Consider the following 17,127-nt stretch of genomic DNA (forward strand, 5'->3'; position numbering starts at 1 on the left):
ATTTGAGAACTCTAAATACTTATTATTATAATAAATAGGTTTTGAAATTGATTGTGGTATTTCCCATTGGCTAATAGAAATTTCAAAATAGAGTAATAATAATAATATAGATTATTTACTATTTCTTTGATATATATAATAGAAAATAAATAAAACTGTTAAGTTCTAAATTAAGTTAGCATTTTGGTATTTAACTGAATGATCAGAATATTGACGTGTATGAGAGAGAGAATTTGAATTTAGAATTAAGAAAATAAGATAATTATGGTATTAATAAAATACACATGTAAGACAGTCCTTAGATATTCGTTTTCTTATTCTAAACTTAAAAATATACAAGGGAGCATTTTAAAATTTGCAAAGAGTCGAATTCGGTAGATGTAGGCTTAATATATTCTATAATGGAATGCAGTACACTAGAGGGACAGAGAGAAAGCGCGGCAATAAATTAAAGAATCTAAATCTGATACCTGTAAAGTATTAATTGCCAACTAATCTATTTAATATCATTACAACATTCGTGCATCTCATTAGTTTAAATATTAAAGTCTTCCTTTGTTATGCACGTAAGCATACTGTAAGAACAAATGATCTTTTCAAATTATCTAGCGAATTTTCTACTCAGTAACCGAAATTTTGCTAATTGGTACTCAGCTCGTAAATATGTAAATTTATTATACCCATAATAATGAAAAGATGTTTGCATAAGCTAATAGGGAAATTTGCTTCTTTTGTTGAAATATTTAATTTCATAAGTACGGTAGAATGCACGAACAAACATCATAAATTTAGTCGATTTTCAATTCACCAAATTCAAAGAACATTTTTCTATGAAAAAATTAATTTAGATCATTTGAAGAGAAAAAAAAACTGTTTAAATTTGAGTATTACATCGAAACTGTGAAATATGTCGATTTAGTTAACTTCGAATATCATTCAGATTAATTGCAAAGGAAATACAGTTATAGGACATCTATAAAAATCAAACTGCAAAGTAATTACAGCTATAGGACACGCATTCATGGCACATCTAATTACTTCATTCGGATTACACCGGTATTTAATGTTCAAATATTTAAGTTCTGTCTAACATGTGCAAAAACCATGAAGTTATCTATGAGGAATACATAATATTCGCGTTCACTTCCAAAAAGATAATTAATTATACATAGTTGGAAAAGATCGTAAAAAATTAGAATTTCTTTGAATACTTGATGATATTTCGATTTATCGAACCGCTCAGTGTAAGCCAATTATAACGATATCAATACTTCGCGTAGTGTGATTAATATTTGAATAAGTTATGTAATTTTAATTTTATAACCATTTATCCCACTTTTTATACACATTATATTATATATTTACAAGATAATCTTTGGTGTGTCTGTATACGTGTGCGTGATCTTTTTTGTAATAATAACTGAAATATTATTATGATGATAAGACATACAAAGAATTTCGACTTTGGTATACCATAAAATTATTAAAAATTGGAATATGATAGAAGAAAAAGACATTATTTATATTTGATCTTTTGTCTACGAACACTAGAATTATTTTTTTTTCCTGAATCAGCTTTATCAGTGACTTTTTAGGATAATATACAAATGTTGAAATAAAATTTTTACACACGACTTTAGTAAGAAAAATAAGGGAACTCGCTTTTTCCACTAATTTTTAACTTCTCTCAGTAGTTCCTGTTAACATGTTTGTTAACTTGTGCAGGTAGACATATACTTTGCAGACAGAGAAGCAAATTTAGGAGCAAATTTCTGGAACAGCTTCCGTTTTTTATTATTTTTTTATTCCTCTTCTGGTATAGTTCACACAGAAAAGACGCGAATCAACAACAGGACGCGAAATGGTAGTTGAAACAAAAATGTATCTTTAACAAATGTGGTACACGATCTCCTCCAAAATTGATTGCATAACAGGTCACACGGCACCGAATTGTGTTCGCCATCTCCTTGCAACGGAGTTCAGGGAGCAAGCTGAGTGGGGATCTTATGTTTTCCCATTCATTGATCAGTCACAAAACACACTGTCCTACAAAAAGCACCAAATTGGCTTGTAGATGAAATAGGAATGTGCCCAATTTATTGTAAAAAGATGATTCCATTTTTTTAAATCTTTAATTTCTTTAGCTCGTCTTAAAAACCTATTTTGTTCGCATTGAAAGACTGGCGTTCCTCTGTAAATACTTTATTCGTCATTGATGGGAATAACTTGCGAGACAAACCATATCTTAGTGTAAAGTAAGCAGGATTTATGTTTCCATCTTTATGGTATATGAAAAGATTTGGTTTGGTTGAAGCAGTTTCTCACTTCTTGTCATGAGGAGAGCCTGAAAAGAAATTAATAAAGGTTTAGAAATTAATGAACGCATTATTATAAGTAGTATTATAATAAATAATATTTAAAAAGATAAAAATGCATTATTATTATTATTAAAAAGTGATATATTAAAAGATAAAATAATTAAAATTATTTTATTTTGATTTCTTATTCTTCTTTAGACCTAAAATGTGTCACACTATCGAAACATCATGCATTTGTATAGGTCTTGAATGGGCTAACATGGTTGTAGTCCCCTGATGATGTTTTCTAGGGTAATCTATCCCCTTAAATATTTATATTTATTTTATATGATATAGTCAATTGTATTATTGTATTGCAGTATTCTTGATTACTGTAAGCATAGTGAGTATTGCAAAGGGATTGCAGTCATTATCTGCAATAAATCCTAGAAAAATTTGGCAAAAACGTTTCTGACTGCTTTCTCACAACCCTTTTTCAGTAATATAACCATTTTTGTGCAATAAAATAGTTTAAAGTGAACGTAGTGTGAGCATATATTTTTTTAAAATTTTATCTTAAACTGTATATTATTTATATAATACAATTAATAGCCCCCGTCCCCTCCAAGTTTCTGGAACAAAGTGGCAGAGCGTAATTCGCTAACATCTAATTATTGAATATAACGAAACGAATTGGATAATTCACAAAACTTTGAGGATGCTGTCTGGATTTTGAATCATTAAAATATAAAAGCAGGTTATTAGCAAAGATTAGTCAGTGCAGATGGCACATGCACAGGAGATAAAAAATCACGAAGAAGAAAGCAATAAATAAAAATATTAAAAATATTAACAAGCAAAGAAATCAAAGGCCCCTGAAGTGGGAGTTATCTTGAATAAATATTTGAAAAGCAAAATGATGTGTGACCATACTACATTTGAATTTTATAAGCTAATGCCACATTAGAACGTTCACCATTTTAATATAACATTAGAATGTGAAACGTTCATCATTCTAATATGGCATTGAAATGGTGAAGAATATGGTGGAGAAAGAAACTATCGATATAACTATGAAATATATAGCAGTAAGCAGAAACCCTGAATATTCTTATTATTCTCAAAATATAGCTTCCTGGATTATCATTTGAGAATAATAAGAATGGACAGGATGAGCAAGGTGGAGAGTTTAATAATCATTGTAGATTCTCAGGGGATATCTTTAAGAGAGTACATTTAGATGGAGGGTAGAATCTACTAAAGACAGATATTTAAAGAATGACGCTGAATATATGGTCGGAAACAGTAAAATGAGACTGGGACAGAAATGTTTATAAATTAGTAGAGGGAAAATACGAGGTATCTGAATCACATAGGCACCATCTAGTAATAAAAAGAGGAAAATTAAAGTTCTGATTTGAAACACAATATTGGGAAAGGTAATATTATTTATTCAGTCTTATCTGGTTAAACCTAAATAATATAACAGTTAAAGATCTGTGTGTCTTCTTTCCTATCTCTGTATGAATAATTAATACAGCAATTATTGGTAAAAGAATATTGGCTGGGTGGACATTTGTTCCAAATATGTCTTCTATCGATGAATCTCATCCTGGAAGTGGGCTATTATTGAAATTCAATGTAAAATCGATTACAATGAACAAAAAAACATCTCAAGAAAGAATATGGAGGAGAAGAAAACCATCAATATGGCTGTAATTATGAAATGGAGAGCAGTAAGCAGAAAGCCATCAGCAAAAATAATCTAAGAAGTTATCTTTTGAGATTAATGAGAATACGTGAGATAGAGCGAGATGGAGAGTTTGGTAGTCAGAGCAGGAAACGAAAGAGAATGGTCGCCGGAAGAGAAGAGGATAGCCTGTAAATATAAATATTAATAATTTTTAATCAAAGAGATAAAGTTATTAGTTGGAAAGCAAAGAAGTAAGCAGCTGTTACCTGTTGTATGTGTTATGACATGAGCACGTTTACTAACAATATCGTTGTAGCTGGTAATAGTGCTTTGCTCTCTGTAACGATACCACTGTCTGTGAGACCACTTCCTGTAGCAAGATAAAAAACGCCGAATAAAATACAGGCAACGTAACAGTATTTAAATACACTATGTTATAATTTAATTATAATAATAACGACCTATTGGACTTACATTCCAATCAAAAGCGATACGAGTTGCATTTTAAACAAATAACATTATACTTCTCCCCCTTGGAGCAGTGCTTCTTTATATAAAGTTCGTAGTGCAATACCGAGGCAACTCGAGGTGAAGTTTCTCTACAATGATTTATGCTTAGCGTAATACATACTGTCTTTCGAACTCAGTGGTCTCTGTATTAGTAGAAATTATTTAATATCAGCATCCAACTAAGTAAAATAATATTTAAACATCCCAGCAATATTAGAATTTAATGCATAAAAATTATTTATGCTTTTATAGTCCCATCAATATTTTCTTCTTCAATAATTTCGGTAATTGGTTACTTCACTCAAATAAATAATAAATTTTAGTAGACTGCATGATAAAAACTAGCAAATATAAATATTATGACTTGATTTCATTAAGCTAGAGTGTAAAATAATAATAGCAAACTTAATAATGATCAATCCTGCTATCTAATAATCTAGATACTTATATTATTACGATAATTATAATTAATTATAAACGAAAAGAGGGATACTTTCGTTTTTGACGGTCTCAAAGAGTTGAATGAAGGAAAAATTCATCATAAAACGCGTTATGATATGAGGTACTGTTTATCAAACACTCCACTCCCTGACTGAATCAAAAACTGCGCACTCTGAAACGTGTATGAGCAGGAAGTTCTAGAATTAACAGTTTAAGCTATACTAAAATCGCCTTACAAAGTAAAAATTCACGTCTTAAACGGGAACATCACCATATTTAGCATTCACGCATGCTTAAACGACGGCCAACTCAAGCGTAGCTCTCTACCCTCCGTTTGACCACTCTGCAGTAGAAGGCTGATAGATGGATGTACATCGAAAATTACAGATAGCAGTACGGTTTTAAAGATGTGTATAAACACATTAAAAAAAAAAGAAATAAAGTCTGATAGAACTCTTAGTGAAATAAACTTTTCTTATTAAAACAGAAAACGTTCTTAATTTCCTGCAAGCGGTAGAAGAGGGGGGAATTGCTTGCGTCTGTCTGTTTTATTTAACTGATGTACTAGAAATGCAGTTTTTAGTTTTCTACCATTTTCCTAATTAAAGTGAGTGCACAGAGGTTGGTCTGCTACGTTAGTAGAGGTTTAGCTTCCCTTTCCTTATTTACATCTGTAATGTGATTAAGAAAATGAATGTGATGCAGAGAAACTGTTATCATTAAGTTGCTACGCATGAGAATTTCCCTGTTTTTGAACTAATAGAAGATAATGTAAAACAGTGGAACAGTGTCTGGTGTAGGCTATTACTAACATAATGCTTATTGCTACATGGGTACTACGGACTTCGCGTACCTTAAAAATGTTAATTGTTCCCCCAAAGCAGGAATGGTAGATAATTATTCAAGATACTTTAACGTTTAATACAAATTTACTCGGCCATTAACCATAAAATTAATGTTTCATATATCCGATTCGCTTTTGATAATTACAGTAAAATAGAATTATACTCCCAAAATTTATTCAAAGCATTTCTCCTACAATAGTTCTCCTATAAAGTGCAGATAAGAATTTTGAAAGAGGTGTATTCGTTAATGCATTTTTAGTATCGTTATATCTATATTTTAATTTTTCTGGTTAATTTTCAATTATTTCGGTAATTTTAATAATATGATATTAAATAGAATTAATATAATATTATTATATTATATAAAGTATTATGCGTTGTCCAGTCTAAACATTAGGACCGTTTCTCCCTGCCAGGTGGCACAATTGTCGCGGTAAGAACCGATAAATGTGATGCTACAGGTTCGTGATATGCAGTCCATAAGTACTTGTTCGATACAGGGAAGAGATGATCTAATGGACTTCGAAAAAGGGTTGATTGTCGGATAACGGTTGAAGGGTGGCAGTATTATGGAAACTGTGAATATTGTAGGCTGTTCGCGGAATGATGTAATTAAGGTGTTCGAAGGGTGGACGGATGGTAGACAAAGTAGCAGTCGTTGGGCCAATGGCGAGCGCCCACGCCTCATCAGTGGTCGTGGTTAACGTAGGTAGTCCTTCCTTGTGCGAATGATAGACTGAAAACGGTGGTTGTTCTTGTTGTTGTCATAGGAGTTTTCAGCATTTAGAGTGCCGTCTAGGCACTCTGAATGCTGAAATCTACCTATCCATTGTAGCTGATCATGCACACTCCTTCATGGTGGCTGTCTTCCTGGATGGCACAGGTGTGTTCTGGCACTATAATACGCCCTGCCAAGTTGTCCGTATTGTTCAACAGTGGTTCGCTGAACAAGAAAGTGACTTCCACGAGCTAGATGGGTCAGCGAATCAGGGATTACGTGGATCATTACGGATTTTTCATTCATTTAAGGTTGCATTTGCCCTATACCATTCCCTGGACCGTAGTCCATCTATGGTTTCTTAGAGCTTCAGGCATTCCTAACATCTTGGTTTGGTTTTAAGGTATTTTTATGTTAATTAATTAACACAATAGAACAGTAAATTTAAACTCAAAACATATAAAGCCACTTAGCCTCACCTAAGGAAGATCCAGCATCGAATTTCTTCTACTTATCTTAATTAGATGAGTTACCGTCCCTCTCATAAGGGGGGGGGGAACCACTACTATCAGAGCATAATCTATATCTCCTTTTAAATACCGCATCAACGTACTTCTTAATATAAGCAACCAGGCGTCGATTGGTGAACATAATCCATAATCTTTCCTTCTCCATAATACCCAACGAAACTTCTAATTGCCTTCTTAAGTCCAAATAATTTGGACAATTGAGCATAATGTGCTCTGATGTTTCTAACTCTCCACATTCACTTGTATCAGATTATTTTAAGCCTAGCTGTTGCCACTTATACGCTAAGCCATGACTAGTTAGCAAAACCAAACTGGAGTCGTGGGTTTTTCTTAACATTAATTAATTTGACTTCTGGGAAGAATACGTTTAGTCACATCTTCCTCAGATTACCTTCTTTTCTTTTGATGAGGTTTCCGTTTCGATGGAATGAAAAATGTAGTCATACCATTGATTACAAAGAGACGTGTACATTGACAATATAATTACGTGCAACTCTGGAATTCATAAAGATTTCTAAATTTCCCGACAGTTAAATGAGATTGCCACATTTTGAAAAATTAAATGTTATACAAACCACAGAAAATTATTTTCAAAAGAGACGCGTTAATATTCTAAAAGCATTATCTCTTTCTAAATTAAATTAGTATTATTTTATTAATTATTAAAAATTCCTTAATATAATAATACATTTGTTGAAATTAAAAGAGTATGAGGAGAAAAATGCGAGTTATTATTTATTTATAATTAATTCAGGACATCTTTCCTACCTGGAAAATACATAATTCTTTTTTGATTTTCATAATCTGTTCCTGGGATAGACAGAACGCATTCAAAGAAAGTTGCTTCACCTGGTGTCAATTCCCTGTCTCTTATCTCACGGGAAATTTGAATTGAATAGGCACCTCCGCGTCTATGGGAGGTTGTTCTGACTCCAGTCACCAGCTGGGGCTCAGCTTCCTCAGAGCTGAGCTCGAATAAGGTCACCTTAGGAAGCGGAAATACACCTTCAGCCTCGCATGTGAAATTGGCAGCATCTTGAGTAACTTTTGTGTAGTTGAAATCAAAATTTTTCGGAGGAGCTGCAAAAGGAACATTAGCATTAGAAAGCAGGCTTTGGACATTAGGAGAGGAAAAGAGCGTGGAATTATCCGCGCGCTATTAAGATATATTTTAATTACAAATGAGATGCTAACAAAATCATTTATCCTTCGAAAACCTTTATGTAAGTTAATTAAGTCTGTAGCGTGACATTTGGCAATTAACTTGTACAGAGAATAAGCCATGTTCTATTACTAATCCTAATACATATTAATGCTTTACAACTGCATTCGCTTTAGCTTTTTTTCTTCTGTTCTAGCGGTCCAATTGACCGAAGGATAAAATGGCTGAACGTTCAATTGCAAATATCACGAACAGTTACAAAATTAGACCAGTTAGTGGAGTTAGACCAAAGTTGAATCGAAATTACCATTACACTGTACGTGTTGCTCTCTAATCTGTCTCAAACTGTGTTCCACGGAACAAACAGAGAAAATTACAGGAAGATTTGATATCTAAAACCTTTTTATTTCCTTAAACGAATTTTATTTCTAAAAACAGTATTTTTCGCATTCCTGTGTATCATAATTTTGTGTTTCATTATTTTATTTCTCACTCTAACAGAAATGATTTTTTAATGGCTGCAGTTCTGTTTAACAGAATAATAATTCTTGTGCACTGAGTGCCTTAGTTTCTTCAGAGTATTGTATTGTATTTTAAGGCTTTTTACCTAATTAATATAAGGCAACATTTACCTAACAGAAGGCATATTTTATATATTTTCGACAGTCGTTTTACAGAATAGGAATCCAAATAAGTAATCTCTGCTGAAGAGTCACATCACTTCAGTGAATGTGAATAGCAAAATTTTATTACTACAATCAAGCCTCCTTTTCCTTTATTTGAAGCTAGCAGTTTTGCCGACAGAAACAATTTAAGGACCATTTATCTCTACATATAATCCCTATTTTATGGGTTTTTTCAATGTGGCCACGTTAGTCAGTTTCGGGAAGGATCCACGTTTCTCCAACAGAAACATCAGTTCTTTCATCCACAAATAGAAAACCCACCAAAGGATCAATCATTAATTATTGAATTTATTTTATTTATTTTACACCCGAGTTTATCGAGTTAGTTCTCTAAGAACTAAATAACATCGAGACAACTGCAATCCTGTAGTTGAAAAGAGCTCGTTTATGCGAGAGGCCAATAGAGGCTGACAGGATTTCTGCAGGGTAATAGCAAGGTAAACTGCAGAACTGTCATATTACGGCACCCACCGAAGAATAATCTCATCTACTCGTGTATACTATATCCGTAAATTGCTTGAGTTTCTGGTCAGTTTGCCTGTTTTTCTGGACGAACCCTAGAGTCCTGGAGAAAAAACTGGGTTCCATCTTGCTCTCCTCGCCTTTGACCGAATAACTCAACTACGGAGTAAAAGTCCATTAAAGGTTATCACATCATTGATGGGATTTGAACCCAGGCCTTTCTGCTATTCTGCTATCAAGAGTAAACCAGCCAAGAGTAACTCAACACAAGAGTTGTAAACAAAGAGGCATTTCCGAACTCATAACTCATTGTGCCTTGTCACTGTATCGCAGGCTGACTGACCGGGTCACATCTTGTCAGCAATAAAACAGAAGGCACGGTTATATAGGGTGATTCTAAATTATTGTCGGGGTTTACGTGGGATATAATTTTCAAACCGGAAATAACAAAATAAAACTGCTTACGGAATATGAAAGTGTAACTGAAAATGTTTTATTTGGCAACGCTGTACTCGCCGCATTGATGTCTGGGAGATATTGAGAGCATTACTTAAAAATGGCGATTGTTCAAGAAAAGGCAATGTGAGTACTTTGGTTTTTCGAAACAAAGTCTGTTATCACAACGCAATGTCGTTACAGAACTCAGTATGGAAAAGATCCACCTTCAGATAATTCTGTCCGACGTTGGTTAAAGCAATTTCAAGAGACTAGTAGTGTTCTGCACCGAAAAGGAGCGGGAAGACCGAGCATTTCGCAAGAAGATGTTGATCGAATGCACGAAGCGTTTTCTCGAAGTCCACAAAAATCAACTAGATGAGCTTTTTGCAATTAGGTATACCACAAACAACTGTTTGGAGGGTTGTTCACAACCGCCTTCACCTCCATGCCTACAAACTGCAGATTGTACAGGCTTTAAAGTCAATCGATAAACCCCGCCGTTTCCAATTTACACAAGGTATTTTGTCAAACATCGAAGCAGATGAAAATTAACTTCGGAGATGGAGATTTAGTGATGAAGAAACGTTTTGCTTATCAGGGAGGATAAATCGTCATAACTACAGAATATGGGGATCAGAAAACCCTCACGCCATTCGATAATTTGAAAGAGATAGTCCAAAGGTCGTTGTCTGGCCATGGTCAATGGTGTGCTTTGTCATGTTCGGAAGTTTTGTGGCCCTTTTTATTTGAGGAAAAAACATTGACAGTGACCTATCTGGATATGCTACAGCTGTATCTGTTACCCCAGTTGGAAAATCATCAGCCAAATGTGGTGTTCCAGCAAGGTGGTGCACCGCCACATTAGAATCACACTGTATTGGGCTTATGAACGAATCCTGGACAGCGGAAAACTGGAAAAATGTTGCCTGGTCCGATGAATCCCGGTTATTGGTGTTAAATTCTGATGACGAGAAAGAATGAGTCAGTGGATACGTCCTGCCTGGTGTCGACAGTGCAGGTTGATGAAGATGTAATGTAGAGGAGTGTTTTCGTGGTGTACCTAGTGACCCCTTGATACAAGTGTAACAACATTTGAATGCCGAAGTTTATCTGGAAATTGTTTCCAACCAGACGCATCCCATTATAACTGCAGCATATCGAAGCTTCAAACAGCTTCTAGTAGCGATTGAAACGTAAAATCATTATAAAACTGTATCAATATAAGCTTCAAAACAGATTAAGAATCTCATTTCCACTTTTACCTAACTTAAAGATGGTTGCTGTAGGGTTTTAGGTGAATTAGAAACTTAAGCTACATCGCACTGTATAATATGTTTGTAAATTATATTCTGTGGTCGATTTGTAGTTATCTGGACGGAAAATCGAAGTTTCCTCAGACCAAATAACTCAGCCACGCAGTGAAAAAGGTCCATAAAAATTTCTCTTCCCATTGATGGGATTCGAACTCAGGTCTTTTCCACTTTGTGTGGAGAGGACCATGATTATACCAACTGTGCTTCCCACGAGGACCTAACTTGAATAATCACCTAGCTACGATAGATAATGTACGGGCACAAATGGAAGTGTAACAGAAAGGAACTAATGGAAAGTAGAATGGAGGTCAGCAAATTATTCTAGTTTGTTTCTCCTCTCAATGAATTCATATGACGTTTACAGGTTAAAACAAAAAGCTGTCCTGCAACTTTTGAGTCTGTTTGTATGCATCCTACACTTAAGAAAACATTTTCACTCGATTCCCATAATGCCCTGTGTGTGTGTGATGATTAATTTAAGTGAAACGACCCTTACTCATAAAAAGAATTTGGGACGAAAAACCGGCATTTGCTGGGAAGGAAATCTTTTTGTCCACTTCTAAATTTTTCTCCTGGAAAATCGGGGTTTTTGTCCAGCTAACAGAAAATCGACCATAGAACACACACAATTTACATACACTATACACGGAGCAATATGGCCTTAGTCATTAATGCTCCTAAAAACGCAATAACAATAATAACCACTCCTGAGACCGACTAACTCGGCCATAGAGTGAAGTAGGTTCCTCGTGACATTGTTGGGATTCGAACCCGAGGTTTTGCAGCCGGTGTGGGGAGAACGGTGGATATAATCACTGTAATAACCACGTAGATAACCTTACACCTTAGAAATAGTCCGAATGGAGAAAAAAAAAGGTATGACTAAACTGTTATACTTCACAAGAAAATCATAATATCCGCACATAATATTGTAATGAGCTAATATCTATAAAATGCACTGCATTAAGAGTGGAGTATGATTAATCAATGTATTATTAACCTACTTATACAGAATGATGCTGAGTAACCTTAAGTGAACCGTATGGTGCGCTGGAAGTGGTAGATCATTTACAAAATATAATATGCATGGCTCGTTCAAAGACAGATGATAACGGAAACATTTGTAAAGAGTTCATTCCTTGTCTAAATGAACAGAATTAGAAACTCGGGTCTCACCAACACGAAGGTGACATAGAAATACAATAAAATGGAAAGTCAGTATTATGCGTTACTTCACGAGATAAAATGGGATTTCCGCAACCTATAACATAAATCTAATAATATTTAAAAGTGACCTGTAATGGATTTTGATATGCGCACGCGTGGAAGTTATGCTGATCTTTTGTATTGCAGTTTTTGCTTGTTTTGTGCAGAAATCAATATCGGTTGTTGAAATGATCATAACAAAGGTCAGGTTTCATCATTACTTGGCATCTGTCAGATAATATACGGCAATGGAAACTCGTTTAACAAATTACAGAACTGGCGATTTAGCTGGTGGAATAAACCCAATGACATTCATGCATCCTCACGATGCGAGGATGGGATATATGTAAATGCATCCTGGTGATTAATACGCAAGCACGATAGCTGACCTTTACATTAAATGGCTCTACGAACAAGTTTCATAATCTACCATAACCAATGATACATCCTACTGTTCAGTGGCAATTTTCGATTCCAGCCGTGCAGATTTATTCGTGATATATAAACACGAATTCAGAATTAACTTGTGCCTACAAGATTATTATACGTCATACGGAGGTGTAAGCTGTGTTACAAGGACTTCTTTTTTGTAAAACAGTTTCAAAAGCCCAGTAAAAATGTGCAAAGACAAAAGCAAACTGAAAAAAGAACAAACTATTGTTATAAAACCAATTTCATCAGAACGTGACCCAAAGGGCAAATTCTTTGATATCCCAATGGATTTGCCCTCACTGGATTTAATGCCCATCCTCTCCACTCCAGATGCAAAGTCCCCAGTTCGAATCTCATCAGACGGGAAAATTTTATGGGCTTTTTTACAAAGTGATTGGTTAGTCAGTCTCAATCAAGATTCAACTGGTTTTCCCTTCAGGTTTTCCGTCCAGCTAATCACATAAAGCAATAAATAGCTTATGTGAAAATTACTCTACTGAAAAGCATGTCCTACGCAGTAACATTAGTGTATTTATGTGTATGTACACGGGTATTCTATTTATACCCACGTTATACTCTAATTTCTTCTACATCACTAGCATGGTTGGTCAGCGTGTGTTTATCCTATGGTACCCAGATACTTTTTATAACGTAGTGTATATGAAATAGCATACGTTATATTAGCGCCTTTTAAAAAATAATGTACGTGCATATTGTGATATATGTACACGGTGTCTGTGATTAAAGTGTATATGCATCTTCAGAGGAAAAAGAATACTGATGAAAAGTTTCCATGCACCATTGGATGGAATACGTGCAGTAGAAGAGTAAACTGGACACTTCAATAAGGAATATGTTATACAAACACTGTGTCAATTACAGACAAATTAGAGATGTGCATGGCATAAAGCGTAGTTCTGCTGATATTTACATTGCAGTTTAATTAATTTTCTTAATTACAACGCAATTAAGACAGTCACATCCAGGTGGATGTGATTTTCTTAATACAGATTTGATATTTAGCTATTTATTCATATTTAATCCTAACAGATCTATGATATTGGGTCAGACCAAATGTAGTGCGATGCATACTCAACTACATAAAATTTAATATTTCTACAAGCACGTGGGCCAGCTGCCAAATTGAAAATACTAATGTAATTCATACATAAACAAGACCTCGCCTTAATGGCCCTACTGGACTTTGTATATCTCTATTAGTTTGGAAGGTTATATTAATACAAGTTAGCCAGAAAAAGCACCAAAAAGATTTAAACTTGTTCGGAGAACATAATTAGAATTCTCCCTCTGGTGGAAATCATGGAAAACACCTTATTTGCCTAAAGTAAAGTGAAGTGAAGCCAAATTTTTACGAAATAGTTCTTTCGTATACAATTTTCCAATTTAAAGGTGGAAATAGGAGCGTGCAACCATTTTAAGTGATAGAATAAAATAAAAGTAAGACGAAGAAAATGTATATCTTGAGGTAAGTTTAAGTTCTTTGTGTTATGCAGTATGTGACGGAGATCCAAAAATTTTTCCACCGCTTCTCGAGTTTCTATCACGAAAAGCGTTCCTTCAATAGCGATCCAATGGAACAAACACGTCACAGAGCTTTGCCCTAATCTTCTCAACAGAGTTAAGTAGATTGAAAGTGGCGAACAAAGGTAACGCTGAGTTAACAAGGCGAGTGTCTTGTAGTACCTATTTCTCTTCCTCTCCACATGCACACGTCAAATTGCATCTCTTCTGCTGAAAGAGAGAGAGATAGACAGAGGGAGAGAAAAAGAGCCAGCGAGAGAGAGAGAGAGAGAGGCAAGGTAAATGGATCTGAATTTTTGCGTTATAAGGCCACCGTAAACAGGGCAGTTTAAATTACAAACACACAAATGGTCTTACTCACGAGTGGGATGCTAACTAGACTGCAGTATGCGAAAAGTGCCCTCTTTATCTCTATTATTTTTTGAAAATGTTGACATCATCTACTTTAACTACTTTATCCTATTTCACAGTTTTATTTGTGTTTTATTTTATTTATATAATTTAAAACTTTAAATTATAAAACTTCTTAAAAATCCCTCTTTAAATACTACACATTTCTCCTTAAAATATTTCCAACTTTTTTTCTAGTTGACATGCCCGGAAGATTATAGAACTTTTAAAATAAGCATAATATCATATAATAATTTTCATAAATAATATTAGATGGTGTTTGTTTTATAAACTTATAAATAGTTATTGATATGAAAAAAATCAGAATTTTTACAAGAAACGGACGCCATATTTTATTACTTATAATTTTATAAATCTATTATTCATATATTGAACATCTTCTGAGGATATTAAGCCTCAGTCCTGGCGGTACTGTAAATTGATAACTCAGTACTGTAAATTGATAATACAGAGAGCGCTGTTTTTAATAAAGACCGATAGGTGGCACTAGTCACTGTGGTACTTAACAAATCCCAGTTTCCAACTGCAGATTAATTTCCGAGTAAAAATTATATTTACTACTAGATGGCGCTAACAAAATTATGTTCACTACTAGATGGCGCTAACAAATTTATTTTCACTACTAGATGGCGCTAACAAAATTATATTCACTAACATCAAAAACTACAGTGGAAAGGTTCGGAAGATAGCATTAGCTGTCATATAATTATAATACGCAATATTATTAATTAAAAAAATTAATGAATATTTAATATTCATAAAATAATTCAAATCAATTCATTTTAATTTATAAACTTCTCAAATTTTGGAACGAGTGTAACTCTTAAGTGATACAGAAGTTACGTTAATTAGTTTTTATTAATTTGCTTCGACGATTCTCTTGAATTTATTCATTGATTATAACCAGAGCAGCTTAAAGATTCACTGTACCAGTATGAATTTCTCATAGTTAGCATATTCTTATGTTTTTCTATTTACTTTGAATGCCTAATATTTTCCCCTTGAGGAATATATTAGAATTTCCCTGTCCTTTACGATAGCGATAAACACAATAATATCAATTAGTTGCAAAATTATCTAACTGATTTTCATCAAGGTTAATAAGATACGCTCAAACTAAAAGTCAAGTTGGGATTGTTTTCGATATAACCGCTGGGTGGCGCCAGTCACAAATTATAATATTGTTATAATGCATATAATTGAAGTAAATATTTAGTTTCCAAGCATTTTAATCGAAATAGGAACTGTAGACTAAATATTTCGATTTTAAATATGAGTATTTAAAAGAGAAGAGCATACTTACCATAAACCACCATCACCTGGTCTTCCGAGTCTTGGCTCGCTAAAGAAACTACATGACATGAGTACCTCCCGCTAAGGTCTGTTGTAGGCCGTAGAATGTTCAGTGCCCGGTACCTAGTGTATTCATTGGACGGTGAAACAGAGTAGTCCATATTAAGACGCCCTTGAAGGCGTCTGGACGCATGCCGGGCATTAAGCTCTGGTATCCATTGATATATGGGTTCTGGGTCATCATTTAAAAACCACTTGACCACTAACCGTAGATCATTCTCAGAGTAGTCGTACTCACAGTCTAACACCACTGAATCTTCCGTACCATTTTGTACCCATCTCGGCATAGACAGACGTGTGATTTCCACTCCGTTGGTTCCTGAAAAGATAAACGAATCTGACTCTAATTCATATGTTAAAAATAAGACACTCACTGTTTTATACTTTAGTTTGAAGATAACAAAAAATTTATTTTGACTTGGATCAAATAAATGTTATGTGATCAATCATTAGTGCCATTTGGGTAGTGATGAAATCATCCTCCGGATTGCTCCATATTTGATAAATATTTTCCTTCAAAGTTATGCATATTTAAGGTTCTGAATGTTGACCATTGGATTAGAAGAAAATAATAAATTACTTCAATTGCTCTAAGTTTTAAATATGATCTAAGTCTCTGATGTGCCCAAAGCCCAACAATAACAAATAAGTTATAAAATATTATTAACTTTATCTTCCGTAAGCCAATAAATACGTAACACCGACTCCTTTCTGTAGTGACATGAAGGTAAGTCTATTGACACAATAAACAAACTAAAATCGTGTAAAACTCAAGAGAGCTATTATGCTAAAGACATGCTTTAGGCAAAATTATGAAATTCGTCCTTTGGTTCCTTAGTAACCAATGATTTAGAGTTCCTCTTGAGCAAAATGTTTATTCGGCGCTTTCCTTTGCCCTAAGGAACAATTTTCAAGATTGATGTCTTAGGACAACGATATGTTTCAGCTAATATTTTGACTCTTCGAATTTGCTCTGGTGAGCAAACAGAATGTACGTTAGTTTCAATTTTCTACGAACATAAATCATATAAAGGCAAGCAGTAATGTTTTAAATTGTACGTATCTTCTGTGTTTCTTTCTCTATGATA

General features: G+C 34.1%; 1 protein-coding gene across 2 annotated transcripts in view; it reads right to left on the reverse strand.

The window, feature by feature from the left end:
* Window positions 1-312: 312 nt before the first annotated feature.
* Window positions 313-17,127, reverse strand: part of LOC150077956 (uncharacterized) — a 96,325-nt gene continuing 79,510 nt past the window's right edge. Inside the window, exons 2-5 of one of the 2 annotated variants that reach the window (XM_090384317.1) lie at window positions 15,990-16,358; window positions 7,803-8,114; window positions 4,257-4,360; window positions 313-2,344 (exon numbers count right to left, since the gene is read on the reverse strand). In XM_090384317.1, coding sequence (XP_090240443.1) covers window positions 4,269-4,360; window positions 7,803-8,114; window positions 15,990-16,358 — 773 coding nt within the window. In that variant the 3' untranslated portion in view covers window positions 313-2,344; window positions 4,257-4,268. The remainder of the gene's footprint in view (window positions 2,345-4,256; window positions 4,361-7,802; window positions 8,115-15,989; window positions 16,359-17,127) is intronic. The other variant, XM_090384318.1, reaches the window with a different exon arrangement.

Source organism: Mastigoproctus giganteus, chromosome 11, assembly GCF_048544385.1.
Source record: "Mastigoproctus giganteus isolate SK-2022 chromosome 11, ASM4854438v1, whole genome shotgun sequence".
In the NCBI taxonomy this organism is placed as follows: domain Eukaryota; kingdom Metazoa; phylum Arthropoda; class Arachnida; order Uropygi; family Thelyphonidae; genus Mastigoproctus; species Mastigoproctus giganteus.